The sequence below is a fragment of the Nicotiana tabacum genome, chromosome 7 (assembly GCF_000715075.1).
Source record: "Nicotiana tabacum cultivar K326 chromosome 7, ASM71507v2, whole genome shotgun sequence".
Lineage (NCBI taxonomy): Eukaryota > Viridiplantae > Streptophyta > Magnoliopsida > Solanales > Solanaceae > Nicotiana > Nicotiana tabacum.
In genome coordinates, this window is record NC_134086.1 from 79,306,793 (window position 1) to 79,322,973 (window position 16,181).

At 34.1% G+C, this 16,181-nt stretch overlaps 1 protein-coding gene across 1 annotated transcript; it reads left to right on the forward strand.

Annotated features, from left to right (window-relative positions):
• Positions 1 to 6,507: 6,507 nt before the first annotated feature.
• LOC107808002 (aspartic proteinase A1) lies at positions 6,508 to 10,625 on the forward strand. Its single transcript, XM_016632484.2, has 13 exons — positions 6,508 to 6,612; positions 7,493 to 7,820; positions 7,901 to 7,961; positions 8,077 to 8,171; positions 8,246 to 8,361; positions 8,510 to 8,678; positions 8,766 to 8,805; positions 8,885 to 8,949; positions 9,024 to 9,137; positions 9,227 to 9,373; positions 9,456 to 9,572; positions 10,110 to 10,195; positions 10,284 to 10,625. The coding sequence occupies exons 2-13, from the start codon at positions 7,494 to 7,496 to the stop codon at positions 10,366 to 10,368; spliced, it is 1,422 nt and encodes a 473-aa protein (XP_016487970.1). The 5' UTR covers positions 6,508 to 6,612; position 7,493; the 3' UTR covers positions 10,369 to 10,625.
• The last annotated feature ends 5,556 nt before the right edge of the window (positions 10,626 to 16,181 follow it).

Consider the following 16,181-nt stretch of genomic DNA (forward strand, 5'->3'; position numbering starts at 1 on the left):
CTCCTTTTCTGCTTGACCAGGTGGAACTTCGGGTCCAAGCTCAGCTTGTGGGTAGTTGTTTCCGACGGGATCCCTGTCATATCAAGGTGGTACCAAGCGAAACAATCTATGTTAGCTATAAGGAATTTGATGAGTTTTTTCCTGAGCTCGGGACTTAATCTCGTGCCCAAGTATACCTTATGATCGTACAGATCCTCGATCATATGACTTGCTCCAGTTTTTCAACTATTGATTTGGTGGCGTCAGAATCATCGGGGATTATAAAAGATCTGGGGACTCCATAGTCGTCGTCTTCATCCGTCCCCTACTTTCCTGGTTCGACCGAGGTCGGTGTCGGTGATTGCTATTTGGTTTTCCCCTCGGTGACTGAACTCAAACCCTTTGATTTTGAAAGTATGGATATCGGGATTACCTCGTCGACCGCAAACATCTCCTTTGCGGTCGATTGTTCTCCATAAAGCATTTTAATTCCTCCTGGCGTTAGAATTTCAACGCCTAATGTAGTGTCGAGGGCACTACCCTCATGTTGTAAATCCACGGTCTCCCAAACAGAGCATTGTATCCCATATCCCCTTTAATCACGTAGAATTTTGTTTCCTGAATGGTTCTAGCGGTGTTCACCAGCAAGTTTATTTCCTCTTTAGTGGCCTCACATGCCAGGTTGAAACCATTCAGAACTCACACTGCATGCACAATTTGGTCTTGTAGTCCTAGCTGCTCTACGACCCTCGAGCAGATGATATTGGCTGAGCTACCTGGATCAATTAACACAAACTTAACTCTGGATTTATTTATGAGTACAAATATTACCAGTGTGTCATTGTGTGGTTTCATGATGCCTTCAACATCCTCATCATTGAAGGATACGGTTCCCTCTGGCACGTAATCTCAAGTTCATTTTTCCCTTGTAATGGACACTTTGGTAAGCTTTAACATTAGTCCCTGGGAACATTGACCCCACTGATGATCATGTTAATGATGTGCTGAGGTTCCTCCTATTCTATTTGCTTGTTGGAGTCTCTATTTCTGAAATGATTTTTGGCTCGGTCGCTCAGGAACTCTCGGAGGTGTTTATTGTTAAATAACCGGGCTACTTCCTCTCTCAACTGTCGGCAATCTTTAGTCCTGTGGCAGTGAGTGTCATGATACTTACATATTAGGTTGGGGTCTCTTTAGGCAGGGTCAGACTGTAAAGGTTGTAAAGGTCGAGGCCACTTGGTGTCTTTGAGGCGTCCGATGGCAGCTAAGATGGCAGCAACGTTGACATTGAAGTTGTACTCTGATAACCTTGGTGCTTTCTTAGACCCGATGGGCCTGTCAAAACTGCCTTTGCTCATAAGTCCTTGGTTATTTTGACCTTGATCGTTTCTCCTTTCACTTCTAACAGGGTTTCGTTCAGATCCACTACCCCTATGATCACGGTTATACGCTTGATACCAATCTCTATTTGACCTTGTTTCGCGATTAATGTCTCTTTTGGACCGATCATTAGCTCGGGCTGGATAAATGAACTCGGAAGGGGCCCTAAGTTGATCATCTTCGATCCTAATTTTTTATTGATACCAGTTATGTACATCGGCCCAAGTAACGACCAGATATTCTATCAGATTTTTCTTCAACTGCTGCGAAGCTAATGAGCTTCGAGTATTGAGCCCTTGGGTGAAGGCCTGAACAACCCAATCGCCTGCCACTGGCGGCAGATCCATCTGATCCATTTGAAACCTTGACACGAACTCCCTAAGCATCTCGTTATCTCTTTGCTTTACCTTGAAAAGGTCCGACTTCCTGGTCTCGACCTTGATGGCTCCGGCATGTGCTTTTACAAAAGCATCTACAAGCATAGCAAACGAGTCAATAGAATTGGGGGGTAAGTTGTGATACCATATAATAGCTCCTTTTGACCGGGTTTCTCCGAACTTTTTCAGCAGTACAGATTCAATCTCATCATCTTCCAAGTCGTTCCCCTTGATGGTGCACGTGTAGAAGGTCACAATTTCATTTAGGTCAGTTGTTCCGTTATACTTGGGAATTTCGGGCATGCGGAACTTTTTTGGGATCGACTTCGGAGCTGCACTTGGAGGGAAAGGTTTTTGAACAAACTTTTTGGAATCTAGGCCTTTCAGTATCGGTGGTGCTCCCAGGATTTGATCGACCCTGGAGTTGTAGGTCTCCACCTTTTTGTCGTTGACCTCGATTTTCTTTTCTCTCGTTTCTACCCGTTTTTGTCAATTCCTCGAGCATATTTAGTATCTCCAGGTTGGTTCGAATGCAGCTTCATTTGTCCTATCCGTGGCTGATTCATTTCTATGAGTGTTTCCCCGGGATGGCTCAGGCTCAACTTTGCTGAGGGCGTGGCTTTGGTTTTGTAATTGGGCTATCGCTGCCTGTTGAGCCTGTAGCATTTCGAAGATCACCCGCAAGTTGATCCCATCTCCTTCATCGTCACGTGTATTTTGGGCTACTGTTCGAATTCCACGCTAATGCTATTCTCAGGGTCGGTAGGCAAATTTGCGTTAATGGCCACATGTGAGTTAGTGTCGATCGTGTCCGTGGCCGAAATTCCATTGGGATCGGCAGGGGGCACCTTGTTACCGGGAACCATGTTATTGTTCTCGTCATGGTGGTCAGACTCAGCATCCATGTTTAGAGGGGCAGATTGAGAGTTCGACATTTTAAATTTTGACCTGAAATAAAAAACACTTAAAAGAACAAGTGTAAAGTAGGGTGTGTTATAGAAATTTGTATCAAATCACCACTATTATTCTTAGCCCCGCGGTGGGCGCCAAACTGTTTACCCTCAAAATTGGATAACAATTAAATTTGTAAGTAGTTTTAAGAATATGCGGAATAATTCGATACAAACGATAAACAACGTTAGATTAAGTAAATAAAGATGTATTAATCTCAAACCACGTGATGAAGATGGTTATAGCCTCAATGTAATATGTCCACCCCGATTTGGGCTTACATAGATCAACACTAAATAACCAGAACAAGAATGAAAAATAATAATATATTGCTTTGAAATGTGTTTTACCGTGAGTTATCAGACCCCCATTTATATAGTAGAGGAATCCTACTCTAGGTACAATTACATAAAAGGTAAAAAATCTTCTGTTTAACTGATTGCCGGTTCTTTATCGATACGTACCGAGATTCACGCCATGATATCCAGTCGGTCGCGGATATTACGGTCTTTTGAGGGTCGTGCTTGATTGCCTGACAATCTTCTTCGAAGTCTTTCGGGGTTTGGATCGACCACAGATCATGATCCTGATATTCTCGAGGGTGGGCGTCATGCCCCCTGACTCTGACTCGATGAGACCCTTACTTTGATTCCGGTCCTTCGTCATAGTGATTTGAGCTCGATTTATTCTATCAGAGACCGGGGTGTACCGTGAGCCCGGTTTTATCCGTATACAATTATAAAGTCTAACTTGGAATGATAGGAAAATTTATGTTGGCATTAAAAATTTCAATGTAAATGGTGTTCTTTGTCTATTTTCTTTTTGTGAATTCACAGCTAAAGATCATGAAATATTAATGTAACAATTAAAAGTTCCATCTTTAATACAAAGAAATATAGGAGGACTGAATGGGGGAGGCTACGTTTGTAATGAATGGGAGACAAAAAGTCAAGAATTTTTTGGATCAACTTTTGTGGCTTTATTATCCCCTTTCCTCAGAATTCATTCACTCCCATTAGTTTTGCAATGATATTTCTAGATGAACAACTTTCAGTAATACATCCAATATCATAGCATGGAAAATAAGATATACTATAATACTATACCAATTGCCATGTACATTTCGGAAGTATGGTAATGAAAAAGAAAGAAAATTTAATGCTTATGCTTGATGTTTTTCGGACTTATAGTGTTTCCTTCTTCTTCTTTTTTTTTTCGATAAAAATAATATTATGGCGAGATCTCGTGAATTCAAAGTTATTTTTTCTGTCTTTGTCTTTACTTTTCTTTTTCCTCTTTTGCGAACCATTCTTAGCTTATGTCTTTTGTTTCTTTTCACTTGATACCAATATTTGATGTATTAATGTTCTATACATAACATCTTCGTCCTTATTTCTTTTACTTTTGTGATATATTTAAATTGTTGATTTATCTGTTACGCTTAATTTTAGTTGCGTCACCGTGCCAAGATCACAGATAAGCATGATCATGTTAAACACCATATATTTTTACTCATATATCGAATTTCCAATAAAGATGCGAAGATTTCTGTAAATTAGGGTTCTTGCTTTATTGAGTTGGCTAAACATGATTAACAAACTTGGATGATCGTGTGTGTGTGCGCGCGCAATATGGGGTAAGACGTGAGAGACGTTAAGTGGGGAAGAAAATGACGTGAAATTAAAGAGTCATGGATGAGTTAAATCACTTTTGAAGTTAAATTTGTTACCAAACTTTTTAAAATCACGTGAATACTTGCTGCTTCTTCTCTTTTCTTTGTTTGTGTATTTTCTTTTATAAATAGAATTCAATTAAATATTAAGACAAAAAATATTAATTAACTAACTCTAGACTAACTAACTAATATATATATATATATATATATATATATATATATATATATATATTCTGTATGTTAGGAAACAAGTTTCGGATTAAAGGACTGAAAAATAAAATTTGATAGGAAACAAGTTTCGGATTAAAGGACTGAAAAATAAAATTTGATAGGAAACGCTTCTCATTTTAATTGGACCTCAATTTGGGTACCAAATATCAGCTAGAAAATTAAATAAATAAAAAAACTTTCAACCAATCAAAACGATTACTACTGATCTCAGAATTAATTATTTCGGTAAACAAGTTATCTCGGGATTAATTATTTTGGGATTGTCATCCCATTCTTCTATAGGGATAAAAATAACACTATAATCCGGGAATAATTAATCCAAAAACTGTTGCGACTTTATCTCAATCAAACATGAGATAAACTCATCTCAAATTTAATTTTAGAATTAATTGTCCCTTATCCCTCGTACCAAACAAGTCGTTACAAGTTAGAACCTCCATGCACCTCCAAAATCCATATACCTTTTAGGATTCCTTTAAGCTTATCAAAAACAAAAATAAAAATGTTAAATATGCGCATGAGTGTGACGGGCGAAATTTCTCGAACCCCAAATCCAAAAATTAGGAAACACGTATGCTGCCAATAGATGTAGCTTCCTTACGAGGATGATAAACAAAATTGGGTTAATTGGGAATGCCTTTGTCTTCTTTTCCTTTTTTTTTTCCTGGTTAAAATATTAAAGTTTGCAAAACTATTTTAAATATACCAAAAGGTTAATCAGAATTATAGTGCATTAGCTTCCGTTTAGATCATGAATTGCTGATGTTTTTTCGAGTTTGATTTTTTTGGCAATGCTGCAATTAGGGGTGTTCAAACCGAACCGGAAACCGCATCAAACCAAAAAACCAAATCAAACTGATTAAAATACCCGACTAGGTTTGATTTGACTTAATTTGGTATTGAGTAAAAAATTCCGAACCAAATATATATATATATATATATATATATATATATATATATATATATATATATATATATATATATATATATATATATATATAAGATTCCAAAAATTTTCTTTAAAAAATATAGAAATATTTGGGATCCTCTCATGTATTAACCTTGAAAGCGTAAATTAACAAAAAATTATTGTTAGACGACTAAGAAAATAACTATCATGTGTTACTAAAAAAATTCTCTCATTAGAATATTTTAATAGATCATATGTTTGTCAATTTTTTCAATATTTACTATACATATATTCACTTATCAATACTATATATATAACTTTAACAAAGTCAGATTAGAACAATATTCATGTAACCAAAATACCTCGAAAACCCAAAAGATCCGACAAAACCGAAACAATCCAAACCGATATAGTTGGTTTGGTTTGGTTTTGATAAAAACCGAACTAACCCGGTCCATGTACACCCCTAGCTGCAACTATAACTTCAATGAATTTGTATGCCAACATTCTATATTTGTTAAATTTTTAATTCTAACTCCCAATGAAATCAAACAAGAAATGAAAGCAAGAATCTTTATGCAATGTTGCTATTTATAGCACCAAAGGATGTCTTGCAGCGGATGGGGCTGTTCTTTCCTTAACCAGAGGTCTCGAGTTCGAGCCCTGGATATGAAAAAATTCTTGGTAGGGAGCGCTTTTCCCCGAATGGGACCCTACGCGGCGCGAATCCCGATATAGTCGGGCTCCAATGCGGGTACCGATACCGGGTGGGAAACCAAAAAAAATGTTGCTCTTTATGCTCTACAGTTAATGTACCTATGACCACCTTAGCTAAATGGATAGATGGTAAGAAAATATAACCTCCCGCTCACTTCAGAAAGTGCAATCTGTACTTTTTTTTCCCTTGTGCTTAATTATATCATGTAGTTCAATCGAAACTACAAGGAGGTTTCCTCAAAATTTGGACTCATTCACTGCCTACGATGACTTGCTGAGTTTTTGCCCTTCTTGGCCACATATAAAATACCGTTTTGTGGCATTTTGGGACTGCCATCTCTTTGCCTTTTATGGGTTTTGCATGAACCTTGGAGTTTGTCGCTTTAAGTCAGGTACTATCTGCTTGCTATTATTTGGATAGTTGCCTAGTTTATGTATATAGCCTTTTTCATTTTCTTAGTTTTTGTTTACGTTCTTTATGCATTCATATTTAAAATCTTAAAAAGATTGTTTGAAATGGTTAAATACTATAGTAAATTACGTATGATTAGTTTTAGAAGTTAGAGTTGAGATTAATGTTCAATTATTGTTACTGCCAGGGGCGAAGGTACATAGCCCTAAGGCTGGTCAACTGACCACCTATATATATAGGTAAAATATTAGATTTTAATGATATATAGTAACATATATTGAATACTCTTTATTGAGGGATGAAATTCCTGACATGGCCACTGGTTACTACACTTGTATTAGGTCCAGGCGTCCGGCATTTGTTAAAAGTCCTCTTGTTCTGGTTAGAGATTGGTAGTATGTCCTTGTAGAGATAATTGTGTGATTAAGATAATAACCCTTATTTAGTATTGGAAAGAAATACTAGAGTAAAATGGATTCATATAGCCATACTCCAACTAACATATAGTTGATTGATAGATTGATTCATAGTATTAAAACTAAAGTAACTGGTAAAGTTACTGTCATGTGACCAGGAGGTCACGGATTCGAGCCGTGGAAACAGCCTCTTGCAGAAAATGAAGGGTAAGGTTGCGTACAATAGACCCTTGTGGTCCGGCTCTTTCCCGGACCTCCCGCATAGCGGGAACTTAGTGCACCGGGCTGCTCTCTCTCTCTCTCTATATATATATATATATTAAAACTTAAAGTAAGATTTTAACAGTAAACAAGCATTTTGAAGGCAATACTATATTTTTATCTTTTTCCTAATTGTTCTTGCAGCTCTGGTTTGTTTTTGAATTTGTTTCTCTGTGTGAACAGAATGGAGATCAAAATCCTTCTTGCATCACTTGTAATATGGTATATAACCTGCATCAACGTATATGCTGATGATATGGTTAGGATTGAGCTAAAAAGGCAATCGTTGGACCTTTCTAGCATAAGCGATGCAAGAATCTACGCTAAAGATCTCAGGGGTCGCAATAGAAATTTGGCTGCTCCGAATGACCAGATAGTTTACCTCAAAAATTATCATGATGTTCAGTACTTCGCGGAGATTGGTATTGGTTCACCGCCCCAACGCTTCATTGTTGTGTTTGATACTGGAAGTTCCAATCTTTGGGTCCCTTCTTCCAGATGTTTCTTCTCGGTTAGTCTTTGTCAAGTTGTGGATTAACAATTTTCACTACATGAAACTAACTAACTTTTGAATGGATTTATCCAATGCAGATTGCATGTTATCTTCGTTCCAGGTACAAATCAAGACTATCAAATACGTATACAAAAATTGGTAGTTACCCAATGGACCTCCAAACCTTTATTTTGGTTAGAGCATTGTTGATATTTAAGCGTAGAATAGCTTAATCGAAATACTTATCACTTCTATACATGGGCTTTTATGATAGGAAAGTCTAGCAAAATCCCTTTTGGCACTGGTTCAGTTCATGGATTCTTCAGCCAAGACAATGTGAAAGTTGGAGGTGCTGTCTTAAAGCAGCAGGTGCCGGTCTTTGCAGCTGAAATTGTAGATATATATGTTTTCAAGTTACATGTTGAATAAAATTTATTAAACAGGTTTTCACTGAGGTAACACGGGAGGGATACTTGACATTGTTGCGTGCACGATTTGATGGAGTACTAGGACTTGGATTTGATCAGAGCACGACATCAAGGAATGTCACACCAGTATGGTAAATTATTATCTCTTCATATTATAATAACTTTTGACATAGTAATTTATGCTTTCTGACATAGTTTTAATGAGCTTGTTCTCTCATTCATTTCTTACCTGTGTCATTGAAATTGAAATCCACATTCTTTTGTGTGAGTTAATTTCAGGTATAACATGTTGCTTCAGCATATGGTTACCAAGTCAATCTTCTCATTCTGGCTAAATCGAGATCCTACGTCTAAGATAGCGGGTGAAATTATCTTTGGAGGCATGGATTGGACTCACTTCAGGGGTCAGCATACATACGTACCAGTCGCTCAAAATGGTTATTGGGAGGTAACCTGCGCCTCCGTTTAATGGAACTTTATTTGTATTGTTTACTTGGTAACCTGAAAAAACTGAGTTTTTTTTCAAAAATTCCAGATTGAGATAGGGGATCTTTTTATAGGAAGCAATTCAACAGGTAATATCTTCATATACATAAGTGATTTACTATATAAAAACAATGCATTTCTAGTGTAATTCTGCTCTTTCCCTTTCAGGCCTTTGTAAGGATGGATGTCCAGCTATTGTGGATACAGGGACATCATTTATCGCTGGTCCAACTGTCTGTATTTAAACCATTGTTGATTTTAATTCTTTTTTGCAAGATCAATTTCTTCTCAGCCATCTCCATTTCAGACTATTTTAACTCAAATAAATCATGCCATTGGAGCGGAAGGAATTATTAGTTTGGAATGCAAAAAAGTTGTCTCGAGTTATGGGGATTCGATCTGGGAACGCTTGATAGCAGGGGTAGCTGCTTTTTAACTTCTAATTGTTGTGTGCGGGTATTTTAGGTGTTCTCTTATTTAGATGTCATCCTTTTGTTTGGCTGCATGCAGTTACAACCGGAGAACGTATGCAACAGAATTGGACTCTGTACAAATAATGGGTCGTTATGTTCTTCTTGTGAGATGATAGTGTTCTGGATACAAGTAGAGATCAGAAAAGAGAGATCAAAAGAAAAAGCGTTTCAATATGCCAATCAGGTATTCATGTCACAGTTGTGTCTTTTTGTTTTTCGAGTTCTCATTAGTTACTTACTACTAATACATGTAATTTGTGCTGAAGCTGTGTGAGAAGCTTCCGAATCCCGGGGGAAAATCATTTATCAACTGTGATGTCTTTGCCCTGCCACATATAACATTTACCATTGGAGACAAATCTTTTCCCCTTTCTCCAGATCAGGTTTGTTGTTATCTGATACTATTCCTCCATTATCAATATGTGTTAAAGGTAGCAACTGGTGCTAGAATTACATCTGTTCTTATCGGAGATGACATAATATCGGAGAAAAGTTCTTATCTTCCCATTAAAATTTATGTTGCTGGCAGAGGCAGATGCATCATATTAGTACCGGGTTCAGTCAAATCTAATAAATAGTAGTACTGAAGCAATAACTTCAAAATACAATGAGTTCAATACTAAAAATCTTAAAGATTGAACCCATAAAATTCAAATCCTGGATTCGCCACTGATTGCTGGGATCCCGCAAAAATCTCATTGCACTTTTTGGAGGATCCAACATGAGTGCGGTTAGCATTTTTGGAGGATCGGAGCAATGTAGATTAAAATTGCTTCGACAACTTGAACTGGTTTTCCAGTAAGGTACATTGGAAAAGCCGTTAGCGTCTTGTTTTTAGGCCGTATATTAGTAACATATTATAGTTTTAAATAGCAGTGCTTTCTCTTCTTCCACTTACTATCTTCCTTTCTGTGTAATAGTATGTTATCAGAGTTGATGACAGCCAAGGTGTCCACTGTATTAGTGGATTTACAACTTTAAACGCGCATCCGCGACGTCCCCTCTGGTAAGACTATTTTCACTGCCATAAGTTATAATATATTATATATTCATGAAGATCCAGTTGTATGATATATTCAACTCTACTTTTGCAGGGTTCTTGGAGATGCATTCTTGAGAGCATATCACACAGTTTTCGACTTTGGCAGTTCACAAATTGGATTTGCAGAAAGTGCTTAGAGCGGTCGGTTTCGAGGATTATGACTTAGAATTGTTAAAAAGGCCATTGTGTACTGTTATTACTTTGTTTGGTTTTGCAGCTTGAATTTACTTTCTAGGTAGACCAATAAAACTATTCTATGTTTGTACCCTTTGTTCAATGTCCTTCATGCTGATGAATACTGGATACTAAGAAATGGTTTTGGGAATAATACCTTAGATATAAGGGAGTTGTAGTTATTCCATATATATATATATATATAAAACTAGTTTTAGAGTACGTAACGTGAATTCTACGTCTATCAATAAGAAAGTTATAAAATATAGAATAAGAATGGATTAAACTATATATGTATAATAGCAATTGATATCGAGATAGATGCAACATTCATTTAAATGAAAAAGTCAATATTACTACGATATGCAATAGTTAACTTTAAATTAACTGGCTGCATGCAAAGACGAAAACTTCAAATAAGTTCGTTATATAGTATTTGTAACTATAGATATTTTATTTATAAATAATAATAATATGTTATGTTGTTATATTAGACCTACTATCTCTTTATAGATAATGTTTCTTGGGGTGTATATTCTTTTTGTTGTCGTCAGACGTTGATTGTGTTGTTATAACCAATAAACCCTTAGTCATGAAACTGATATACTCTTTGAAAGTGTAACATATAATTTTCCATTCGGAGAAAATATGCTATGGCCATATGCATTATTTATTGCAATAAGGACAATATCAACTGCTTGTTTCTTTCTACCCTTATTTGCTTTGTTGGCAAGTCATTGTTGCAGCATCCTCCATTGCAATAAATTTTTCAAAACTCTCGGTTGATTAATTAAGATGGACTAAAGACCGACACAATATTAGAAACCCATTAAATAGTTAAAGAATAACTACATATTCAAATTAATCAAGCTTCTATCATAACAGAAAAAATCTTTTGTGATCATTATTCTTTAATGAAATATAAACTTGTTCATCAGTCTGCAATTCATGCGATTTGAAACATAAAAGAATAAAATAATATTAAAAACTCATTGAACATACTTAAAGATGAATTGCATATCAAAATTAATCAAGCTTGTGCATTCACAAAAAAATAAAAAAAATAAAAAAAATATTAAGCGATAATTATTCTTTAATAAAATGTTGCTAACCTGCTTGCTGATATCTGAAATTTTTATGCAATTTGCAGCACTGATCAAAACTTATGAATACCTACATAAAGAAAGGACACTCGTAAAAATCTTAAACAAACTAAAGACTAAAGAGTCCTACACATAATAAAATAGTCACGCAATAAAGTATCCTATACTAAACAAAGAGAAAACTAAAGACTCCTAATAAACCTAAACAGACAACACCTAAATATTCGGTAGTGTAAAACTAAAGACTCCTAAAACTAAATACACGTTCATAAATAGTCGGCAGTTTTTGGTTTTTCCCAAAAATAAAAATTTAGTACTAATTGATATTACAATTATATCCAACTTAGAACAAACCTACTAAAAGTAAAAAAAGCGAACGACATTTCGATATGGACTTCGTGCTTTTAGTATAATACTAGTTTAGTGCACGTCTCGCGTCAAATAAATATGTGTACAAGAATAATGTATTTGACTACAAATGCTTCATCCCGATTTTATATTTTTTTCTTATCAATTTAGCATTGATATATTTGTGATAATTTTCATATATAATAACCTTAGCTTGTATTACATTTTCAATTGTTGTAATTTCAAGAGGGAAAAAATTTAGAAAACAATATGTAAAATTCGAGTTTTTGTATAAGAAAAAATGAATAGATAAATATCAAATATGTGAGTCGTCTCAAAAAATTTAGGGTTATTCTCGCTATTTTATTCCCTTCTTTTGACTCGTCTGCTTATTCTGATCTCAGAAAAGTTTGTATAATCAAAACAGGCATGAGAACAATATATAAATAAATATTCAAACATGTGAATAAAGTTACCGACGAACATATATATACTAAGCAACATGAAGTTTAAATCAATAATTAAAGCTTATATCATAAATTAATAGGATTATGTTATCATGCCAATAAATTTTTTACAAGAACTATGAAATACACGCACATTAAAAAAATTAAAAGACTAAAAAATTCATTCCTCCTATTCTCATCCTAAAATCATATGAATACTATATTTATTAGATAAATAAATATCAAATACAAAAATATAATAGAAGAAAATCAAAATTTTTTGTAAAAATCTATCGGAAAGAGAACTAAATAACTTTCAAAAACCTATTCAACAATTAATGACTAACCATAGAAGCTTACGAACAAACAAAATGTTGAAATAGCAATACATGTATAAATAATTGAAAGGTTTAAACCGAAAAAAGGAAAAGATGTTTCTAAACATGAAATTAATAGGTAATTTGACTTCAGGTTGTAATCCTACGGGTAGTTAAATATGTACTTATTGTATTTTTTTTCAACCTTTCTGTCAAATAAAATTTACTACATTCGAATGTTAGAAATTGCAATTACACCAACATATTTTCGTAAGGAAATTAATTCAAATCATTAGATCTTGATAAATAGTGGATTGAATTTAAATTCGGTTTTTCTTTTTTAGCCATGAATTAGAGCTTTATATGGCTGCTATATATGTATTTCCAACAAGAATATCTTTTTAAAATATTTACCACTTTTTGAATTGTGACTCAATAAAATTTATTTGAGTTATATAAAATTATAAAATAAAAGTTAAAGGTCTTTTAAGAACATAACAAATATTGTTCTCATTTAGTTAATTCAATAAATAAAGATATCATATACCATAAAAGTTTTTCGAATACCTTATTTATGATTTAAAAAAGGACTTATATGAACATTTCAAAATTAAAATTAAATCTTTTGATCTTCTAAAAATTTGGGATGAAAGTTGACATTATACCTCCTAAATATTAATAATGACAATATAAAATTTAAAGAATAACTAATGTTAAATAATATTTACAACAACTAACTTAATTTAAAAAACAATATAGTGAGACATTGTCACCTATCAGACTGAATAACTGATTGCAAGTAAGGGAAAAAATGATAACTCATTTATAATATATTTGGTCTTCTACTATTTCATCTTTATTGCTTCAAATTCCTATTTTATCAATTTGACTTTTAATTTTATATCATAAATTGACTTTTTTTTTTAAATTTCTTTCACCATTAGTGCTCTTCCTACAAAAATTAGTTTATATACCTTAAAGAATTTTGTCAACTTGACAAATAAACTTACTTATATAGTGAATTTTGTAAAATTATTAACTTGAACTCTTTTGCATTAGTAATTCAAAAAACTTAATTATGTATTCTCAACACTAAAGAAAATAAATTAATTTTTATTATCAAATTATTAATATTAGTTCATCCCAATTTTTAAATTTTAACTATAATTAGAACTTTGGTCAATAATTTTTTTTATTTCAAATAGTTAAAAATCATTAGTATGTCAATTTTGATTCGTTTTAGTGCTTCCGAAATCATTGTTCATTACTCTGTCAATTTTGTTTCGTTTTTGTGCTTCCGGAATTATTGTGCTTTTGAATCCTAAAAAATATTGCTGACGCATAATTTCTTAAAGTTCTAAATAATAAGAAAATCTTATCGTTTAATATTGTTTTAAAGCTTTACTATTGATAGACGTGGACATTCATATAAAGTTTTAAAGCTTTAATAATAGGCGTCAAATAAGGACATTCATATAAGGTAAAAAATTTAATAATATTAGGATTTGCTACTTAAATAAGGAAAGGTTTAATAAATAAATTTTAGTTGATTTTAAAGTCCTAAAAATTTAAGAAAATAACTTAAAATTACAAATTTATTCAATGTAAATCTTTTATTAATAGAAGTATAATACACGTGCAACACACGTACACTAAGACTAGTACTATATTAAAAGCACGAAGGCCCTTAGTGAAATGTCGTTCGCCTTTTTTACCCTTTAAAAATAGATTTCATAATGGACAAAATTGTAATTTAAATTATTTTCCTAATATTTAGGACCTTAAGATCAATTAAAATTTTAGTTATAAATTTTTTTTTTAAAACATTTATGATGTTGTCGACGCCCCCTTTTTCTCTAACCGTGGGGTCAGAAATCGGGTATACGACATTGGGAGGACAACTCTATTCCCTTTCGAGAATTGGGTTTAGAAGTTGAAGAGTCGCCATCTAATGATTATAGTGCATTAGGACACTTTAAGAAGGGTTTGAGATGAAGAGACCAGAGATTAGGGTAAGAGCTAGAAATTATCCTAAGGGGAAGGTGTTAGGCACCCCTCAAGATCCACTAGTGTGGTTCCCGACCATGTTATAATTGTGACTTTACAAGTAAACAATCAAGGCTCAAATACGGATTCACACATAACATTGCGACCAAGTTGAAAATTTTCGAAGGTAAGTGAGAGGGCAGAAATTCATGAAAAAGAGATTTGAACAGTTTTACAAGAAGCGATGAAAGCAAATAAAGGGAGGGGAGTCCTAAGTTTATAATTAATATAGATCACTTCAATGCAATACCCAGCGATCACTCCTCAGAAGAGGGGTCGCACGTGATATTAGCGCATCGGTCATCATATTCATATCTACCCTTCCCACCCCGTTAAGGTATTTAAACGCGATCAGTCTCGTTTACTTATTGCATGCACCCGTCCCAACCTATCAGTCCCGGGGTATCAGGACTTCTAATCCTAAAGGGGAAGGAAAGGGATATAGGCATATATGGAGTTCAAAGGTTAAAATTCTAATTACAACATACAAAACAAGTAACAAATATAAGGATGAACAAACAAATAGGTAAGGCTCAAGTAAACCCCTTAATCAAACAAACACTTAGTTTAGCATGTCTTGGCACATACTGATTTGGTCTTTAAATAAACTTAAACAGCGAACGGACTGGTTCAACCCATATGTTTAGATAGAAAGTCTGCATTAGGAAACTTGGATCCAATTGTCAGAAATTAAGGTATTTCAAGCGAGTGATTTAAAGGGTACTGGTTTCAGGAAAAGTAGTCTAATGCAGAGGAGTTTTGAAAAGAAAGTATAGACTGCAGTAAAAATAAAACACAGAAATGGTTGTGAAAGAGTTTTAGAGATATAAATATCTAAGGAAAGGGTAAGTCACAACTATTTTAAAAGACAATTTCAGGGTCTGAGTAAAACGTTTAGGCAAAATGTTTAGAAAGAAACTGTTTCAGAAAAAGATGATGATTTGAGGGATTTAAAAGCATACTGAGTCAAGAGAGTTTTTGTCAAAGAATTAAGATTTCTGAAATTGTTGTTGTATTAAGACGTTAAGGACCAGTTAATAGATCATTATTACTTTAAGCGAATCAGACGAGTTTGATGCTAATCCTATAGGTATGATATTTATCTTGATTTTTTAAAACCTGTTATTGAACTTGTAAAAGATGATTGTGTTAATTAACCCTACAGTTTGCCTAATGCATATGCATTCCTTATAGGCATGATCTCTATATGCATTGATTACATGAACGTTAAGTCCTATAGGCATGATTTCTATGTGATTTGTAACACAATGAAGCGTTGACCCTATAGGCATGGTCTCTAGGTGATGTGGAATCAGAAACATTGAACAATCCTATAGGCAGGAAAAATTAAAATCCTAAAGCATGGTTTCTACCCTTACTGATGCAAGAATGTAAAACCCCTCCCACACCCTTTTACTATGTTCCCCAAATTCTTTATACAAATTATTACAGACCAAAAGAAAGAAAATAAATACATTAAAAACTAACAGCTAGATCCGAGCAGCCTAATTCAATC